The 8,095-nt window shown below is 37.6% G+C and overlaps 1 protein-coding gene across 1 annotated transcript in view; it reads left to right on the forward strand.

Moving 5' to 3' along the window:
* The window catches only part of CAPN3 (calpain 3), a 59,441-nt gene that overhangs the window by 11,744 nt on the left and 39,602 nt on the right, over positions 1–8,095 (forward strand). Inside the window, exons 4-5 of the mRNA XM_072427638.1 lie at positions 1,111–1,244; positions 2,084–2,252. Of these exons, the coding sequence (XP_072283739.1) occupies positions 1,111–1,244; positions 2,084–2,252 (303 nt within the window). The remainder of the gene's footprint in view (positions 1–1,110; positions 1,245–2,083; positions 2,253–8,095) is intronic.

Raw genomic sequence — 8,095 nt, forward strand, 5'->3', positions numbered from 1 at the left:
CATGTAGGATGAACACAACTTTTGTCATCATTATTCCTGCCTCTGAACTAGTGGGAATTCCCCAACTGTGATATATATTAAGGTGATACTCTTGCCCAGAATTTCTCAACCTTAATGACCCTTTAAATATTCTTTAGATCCCAGGGAACCCCTGCTGAAACCAATTTATTTGGGGAAGAAAAGACTTTATTTGGGGAGTGAAAAGATTGATCTCCTACGGTAATGGCTAGAACACCACATTTATAGACAACTAAAAACAACATGCAGTTGGCTCCACCAAGTGGTATTGACTCTAGAAGTATGCAGGCATCATCTAATTGAAGTCAAAGTTCAAAGGAACCACTAGCAACCAGGGGTGTAGTCATGCAAAAGGAAGAGGGGGCACGGCACATGCCCGTCCCACTATACCCCAGCCTATGTGTCCCTCAAAGGATAGGAAACTTCCCCCAGAGTGATGTCATAAAAGAACTCGCCCACTCTCCCATCGCAGGTCTGAGCCTTAGATGGGAGAGTGGGCGGGTTGTGTTCAGAAAGACAACCCACCCTTCAATTCCACATAGGGAACATAGTCCGTAGCTCTGGTCAATGCGCCCCCTCCCAGCAGGGTTCTTCTCTTGACCCCGCGAAGGGGGGCCGACAGGCCAGAGCCACGGACCACCAAATAAATGTTTGCAAAATAAGAGTGAGTACATGTGCCCATTTCCAAAATAAGTGAGAGCACAGCGTTCCCACCCTTGCCTGCACCACTACACCTCTGCTAGCAACCTCTGGAAGAACCCTGGTTTGCATGGCTATCCATAGAAATCAGGGGGTAATAGCTTCTGTCACTAGAATGAAAGTAAGAGTATATCTCCTCAAGGGAGATGTAGAGAGTGATCAAAACAAAACTAGTAGACCAGTGTCTTTGGCATGTGTTCCTGATGTAGGTTTTTCAGTTCTTCATTACTAGGACAATACTTAGTATTCTTCCCTGTCATTTCTTATAATGTTCTGTAATACCTGTATTTAATTAATTTTTTTAGATCAACATACCATAAATGACTGATTTTGGAATATTTAAAGGCTTTAAAGTGCTGTGTATATTTTAATGTTTTGTTTGTTTTCTTGTAGTTTTGGCGCTATGGAGACTGGGTAGATGTGATCATTGATGACTGCTTGCCAACCTTCAACAATCAGTTAGTTTTTACAAAGTCTTCCCAACGCAATGAGTTTTGGAGTGCGCTGTTGGAAAAAGCTTATGCAAAGTGAGTACCCTGAATCCTATCCGTCAAAGAATAAAAAAAAGTGTGAAAATATCAGCCACATTAAAACCGCATACAGGTGAGGAAAATAACAATGATTATCTCTTTCCAACTGTGTCTGTCAAGGAGTGAATATATGAGGCAACAAATATCAGTAGGGATCTAAATGATTCTATCAAACTGTGATTGTAAGAACTAGGTCAGAGCATCCCCCAAACGGCAGGTCTTTTGGAGTGTATGCAGTGGATATTTTCTACCAAAAGTCAACCTAAGGACGTACAACCAGGAAACCAACAACAGGGTTATCAACATCCAAGACAATGCATTATTGTGAATGAAGGGAGGCTGCCCCATCTGGTTCAGTTCTACAGAAGAGCTACTGTGGACCCAATTGATGGAAACCCTGTTGATGGTGGTGTTAGCTTGCTGCGTGTGAGGTGGCATAATTACAGACAAATAAGAGTTCATATAATCAATAAAATAATTATATATTATGATTATTATCAAAATACATACAACTCACATATAATACGTTCCAACTTACATACAAATTCTACTTAAGAACAAACCTACAGTCCTTATCTCGTGTGTAACCCGGGGACTACCTGTATATAGATTCCCAAAGCACTGTGGGTTAGCCTAGGAAACTACACAGCAAAACTAACAAGTACAAAGCTATCTGATTAGTTATTGGTGTGAATTATGTTTGTCTGGGTACATTTTCAGCACCTCTATATCCATCCCCATGTAAACTAAGAAACTTTCTCTCTTCTGTTTTACTTTACCAGTGTCATTATATATTTTTAGTTCTTTATATCTTTAGTACAATGTCTCTGTTTTAGATTACATGGATCCTACGAAGCACTTAAAGGTGGAAACACTACAGAAGCAATGGAGGACTTCACAGGTGGAGTTACAGAATTTTATGAAATTAAGGAGGCACCAAAAGATTTATTCAAAATTATGAAAAAAGCCTTTGAAAGGGGCTCACTCATTGGATGCTCAATCGATGTAAGTGTAAGGAAATATTTTCAGAATTTGTGTAAAATATTCATAGTGAGAACAAACATTATTGCAAGGTCAAAAATATAGACGTAAATATCCATACTGTAATAACATTGAAATATTTCTGCCAAATGTATTTTTAGGTACACCTGTCATGAGAGAAGTACAAGGGCTGCCATTTTTGGCCTGTTGCTTGGGCATCTGTTTTTAAGACATTTGGGTTGCAAGCTTGGAACAAGCATGTTGTAACTCACTGTCAGAAGTCATTATCGTTATGCTTGTTCCAGTGCAGTTACTAAAATAGAACTAAGGCCAAAGAAAACCATCTAGTAAATACTGTTAACACATGAACCAATTCAGAAGCTGAGAGAGTTGACAGGTTCCATATCTGGGCATAAGCCCCTACTTTCTACAAAGCACCTGTGCAAAACTGCTAAAGGCTTACAGTCATTGACCTAGAAACGTTGCTGAGTGGTCCTCACAAACTGAAGAACAGTTCAGCAAATCCATGGGATTATTCGAAAAATGCAGAGGTAGCAGACATAATAGGATTAGCAGTTGTGGCCCTCAATATTTTATTCGATATGATGGTTTTAAATTGTCCCTACGTGCATGGACCATAATGGGCGGGGTGGATTGCCTCTCTTGCCTTTGCTTTCCTTTCTATTTCATACAAAGCAAATGTGTGAATATAACCTCATAACCTCTGCATTTTCTATCCCTCTGTTTTGAGAGCTATTATCACAACCTCAAGCAAATGCAAACATTACTTGGGTCACATGTGGCTTGCTTGCTGCCCTCACTGCTATAACTGCAGACAAGAATTGAGAACAAGGCTTCTGCAGAGAGAAAATCCAGCTACCTTAGACAATGAAGAGAAGTTGTGCTAACTTATCCAGTCATGTGCAAAGATAATTTATTTGATTGGGTATTCTTTGCAAAGGGAATAAGTTAGTTTTGCCTCATTTACTTAGATAAGTGAGAAATTACCATTGCAAAGGAAAAAGTATCTTTGAAAGTAATCATGGACACTCCAAAACTCACTTCTTGTTCACTAGAAAGAGAAATCCAGGTGTGTTTTATTCATCGGTACATTACAGATAAATGATGGAGCAGAACACATCCTTTGGAATAATATTAATACTACTACTAATAATTTTAATAATAATAAATTAGCAAAGGTAGGGATTATTAAGGGGTATATGTATTATTTCTCCTTATCACAGCTGGACATTTACCATGGTGGTTCTGGAGAAAAATGCATTAGTATAGGCTGCACAATTTGTAGAGTCATTAAACTTTCTGCTATTTTGTTCCCTTTGCTATAAATGTTAAGCTGCTACAGCAAATTCTATTCTTTTTCATTGCTCTCTTATTCTTAAAAGTATTTTGGGGTAATTCTGATTATCTGTGTATACTAAGGTAACAAGAGAAGTGAAACATTATCTGCTATATCCGAGCTATTTTGTGTTAGCCACAATACCATATTAGCTAGGGGCAAATGAGTGCACTTAGAATCACCAATTAAAGTAGCAAAAAATGATTGTGTAATGCCACCAGCTGTCCATAAAAGAGAGGATTCTAGGAGAGATGGTATTTTTAGTTTTGTAATTCAGGGCAACAAGATGTGCATGACACCTGCTCCTATCAATCTTTCCACACTTCTAGTGTTTAATGGTACAGCTCCCATATGTTACAAAACATATATCTGTACAGAGTAAAGTGTCCATGAAAATAATTATGGAAGCCTATCACTGGGGCACTCATTTTTGGTTGAGGTAAATTTTACACTTGTTTTTTTACTAATTTTTGGGTGGTGAATCCAGAAATGACCCCAGTTTCTTGCTATCATGTCCAGTTTTTACAATACAGGGTACCCTTTATTTTTGTCAAAAAACAAAGAAATTTTACATACAATGAAAAAACTATGAAATAATAACTTGATTGTACTGTTTTTTTAAATTTCTTTTGCTCATACAAGGATTTATTGTTACTCTGACATCTTTTTTACAGTAAAAAATTTAAAAATTAATCGAGTAAGCTGTTAAGGTAAAAATTTACGCTTATAGCTTTTCCTGGAGTGTTCAGTGTTGGGATAATCCCGCCGGAAGCTCCAACAATAGTCAGCCATCATATGTACATCCCATGTACCCTGATACTGTCCTTCCATGACCTTTGAAGCTTGGTGGAATCATTCACCTTGCTCATCACTGACTCAGTTTCATGTGCAGAGGCGGAAATATAATATTCTTTCTATCAACAAGTGGCTCATGTAGAATGTTTGGATCACCTGGTTTTAGGGCAGATCCTGGAGGCCAATTCCTTTCCACCCAATGCCTCTCACAAGCTCTGCTGTCCCACAATGCACAGATAACAGGGATACTTGGTGTATCGGCGTTGCTGACCAAGAAGGAAGCATACCATTTTAAGGTCAACACAGATGACCCAAATGTGTTGGTGATATTGCAACAACTCAATGACTCTCTTTATGTCTGCATATTCTTTACAAAGAAAAACTGAATGGCCAATTGGGACTGACTCAAATATATGTAACAACATGTAACTGCTTTGAGCTATCAATGAATTGTCGCCATTCAGTTGAGTTATAGATTGAAATTCCCAATTCCCCCAATAAACCAGGTATAATATGGCAATACGCAAAGCCAATGTCAGTTCTAAAGTACTGCAGAAATGCTATTTCTCTGGTTCAAAAGTACGATATCTCTGTTCCTTTAAGTAAGTTTTTTCACGCAGTCTTGATGCTAGGAGTTCTGAAGCCTTACTTGATAGTCCCAAATCACATGCCAAATCACTCAACTCATGCTAATCAAATCCCTTACAAACAGGGTCCTCTTCAATTTCAAACACCTTATCATTGTGGTCACCATAATCATGTTCTTCAAGAGAGGGTGGTGTAATGAAAACCGCCAATGGGATTTTATTTGAATGAGCCACTGGGCGTATAGCCAATGGTGGACTAGGATACTTTGTTACATTTATTTTTCTTGTTATATCCAGAAGTTTTCACTATACAAAAAAAAAATGATCCATAAGCCCTTGACACACTGTTTGCAGACCATATGAGGGGCCCAAGACTTATTTTCATCACCAAGTTTAACTTTGAAATATGCCAAAAAGGCTTGCTCTACAAATGTGCTGATGTTCGCCCTTTGCCTGGGAATGGTGAAACTACCACGGATATAACAAAATGAATCGGGGTTGTTTAGGCACTTACGACGAGAAACAGCAGAGCCAGACATTATCTGAAAGAAAGGAAATACGTGTGTATGTAGAAAAATAAATTTTGCTTATTCACTATGTAGAGCAGGGCACAACCTCTGACCACACTGTCTTGTGTGTAAATGAATAGCCCATACAAATCCACACTACAGTAATCGCATTATTATAAGCGGTAGAGAAAAAACCTGATGTGATAGAAGAACACTAACTGCACTTCCAGAATCAGTATACCTATTTTAGTGTAAATAAGCCTAAAAATTAAAAAAAAAACTTGTTCAAAATTGTTCCCCAGTGCTATCCTTGGGAACAAAAGATTTTTTACACATTTTTGATCCGTAGGCTGGATTTTTAACTTGTTATTGATCTCTGTAGCTAACTTTTTGTTTCTTACAAATATAGACTTAATACATTTTTTTGTAATTAGAGGCAGGCCTTTAAAGTATATGTAAAGGACTTGCTTTTATTTTCAGATACATCAAGGAAGAGTTTAGAGCAGTGGTCCACAACCTTTTTGCTGGCTCCGGACTGTGCATGTGCAGGGAGGAGGGGTGAGACTTAAAGGGGAAGAAACGTCCCCCATAGTGACTTCATGATGTCAGAACCCACCCACTCTCCCATTGCAGGTCTGAGCCTGCGATGGGAGAGTGGGCGGGTTGTGTCCAGACACCCAACCTGCCGACTTCCCTGAGCCTGCAATCGGTACTGGGACATGGTCTGTGGCTCTTTTAAAGATATCTTTTTAGATATCCCCTGGGTAGATTTACCTCTTTTTGGGCCTGGTGAGTTGAGCGGCTGTCATCGGGGCAATAGGTAAAAAATAGAGAAATATACTTTGGAGTATACCTTTGGGGACACCTGATCTGGGGATAACCCTCTGTAATGGAAACTTTGTTCATTTTGGAGAGACTTCATGAGCGTGAAAAAATAGCTAGACAAAGGTTTTAACCCATTTGTACACATGCTGGAACTGTCAAAATAACCTTGGGCAAAAATTAGAATTTGTACAGCAGTTCCCTTACAAAGTTTAGCAACTCTGTGCCAGATCACAAGATGATCATAAAGAATAATGGCCTCTCACTCATCCTCCCCTCTCTAAAAAAAACAGAATAGTAATATCTGTACAGTGCTCATTCATTGTACAATTGTTTTCAGCAACAATTATTGAAAGTTTGTAACTAAGTACATGCGAACCCGAACTAAGAGAGCACCTTGTACCATAAGCAATGTTTTTCTACTGAAAAATCCGATTTTGATATTCAATGTATTTGATATTCAATGTATAATAAATGTATTAATACTGTCTACATGCATGTACTCAACAATAGTGGGCTATGTCTTTGAACTGTGTGCTTGTAGTCTCCGTTGGAAGAGCATATGACAAGGTGACATCACAGAGCATCAACTGAGAGAAAGGAATCCAGTGTTATCACCCCATATAATGGTATTTCTGAACCCAAACAAAGACATTTGAGTCTGGATCACTGGATATTCTTCTAGTAAAAACTTTAGAGTTTAAAATAATATCATATTGGAAATTATGTTTGAAATTACACAAACATGCTAAGCCTCTATTAATTTGATTTTATTATTTGGTATACAAATACTTTTAGCACCTTAACATGCAATTGTCAATTTACTTCATTTAAATATAATTTATTCTACCCCATGATAACACTTACCTTTCCTACTACCCTATTGTGCTACCAGAGCCTTTACTGTGTAACTTGTGTAGGGTCGTACATGTGACTGCTCTTGGGCAATGTGATTGGCTGTTTATGCAAAGATCAGGGCATTTTGGGGAGTGATACTTGTTCTCTCTGACCCAGAATGGTACTTATTTAAAGTACAATTAAAAGGAGGTTTGCTTTGTCTTCCCAGAAGTAGGGATATTAGAATGGATTTTTTTTATTTTAATCAACACCTAAAATGTATCATTTTTTTGAGGTTTTCATTTTAATTACATACAAGTAACAATCATAGAATATAAATGAATATATATATATATATATATATATATATATATATATAGTACAGCAGTTCAAAAAAGGACCTAACAATATCAGGGGGAACCAATGAGAGAGGGTGGGAGTAGAATCAGGGGGAATTGGGGGTGGCATATGGGGAAAATGTGATACCTCAGTTTTGAATATAAGACTTGGAACAGAGCATTAGGTACATTGTTTATATAAATTGCAGATAAATGAAAATATAATATAAGAACCATTTCTCCATAATCAATGGTGACCTTCTGTTAGAGTAAAGTAAGAACGTGAATTTTCCCTACTTTGAGTGAAATTTAACACAAAAAGTGGTGCATAAAATAGCGTCACACCATAGACAATATTATACTGTATCTGTTAGGCTCCCAACATGTTTCACAGAATTACTGCTTCTTCAGAGGATAGCACCTATTGAAAGGTATTTTGTTAAAGTTTTGATAATTTGAAAGTTAAAGTTAGTGAGGCAGTGTAGCAAAGTTACATACTGACTGATATGCACAAATCCATTTTTTTTTTGTTGAATTCTATTGTGGCATCATTAAAAATTACCCACATGCTATAAAAATGTTGTGTTTTGCCTATGAAGGACAAATCAACAGGTGAACTGCA

The sequence above is a fragment of the Pyxicephalus adspersus genome, chromosome 12 (assembly GCF_032062135.1).
Source record: "Pyxicephalus adspersus chromosome 12, UCB_Pads_2.0, whole genome shotgun sequence".
In the NCBI taxonomy this organism is placed as follows: domain Eukaryota; kingdom Metazoa; phylum Chordata; class Amphibia; order Anura; family Pyxicephalidae; genus Pyxicephalus; species Pyxicephalus adspersus.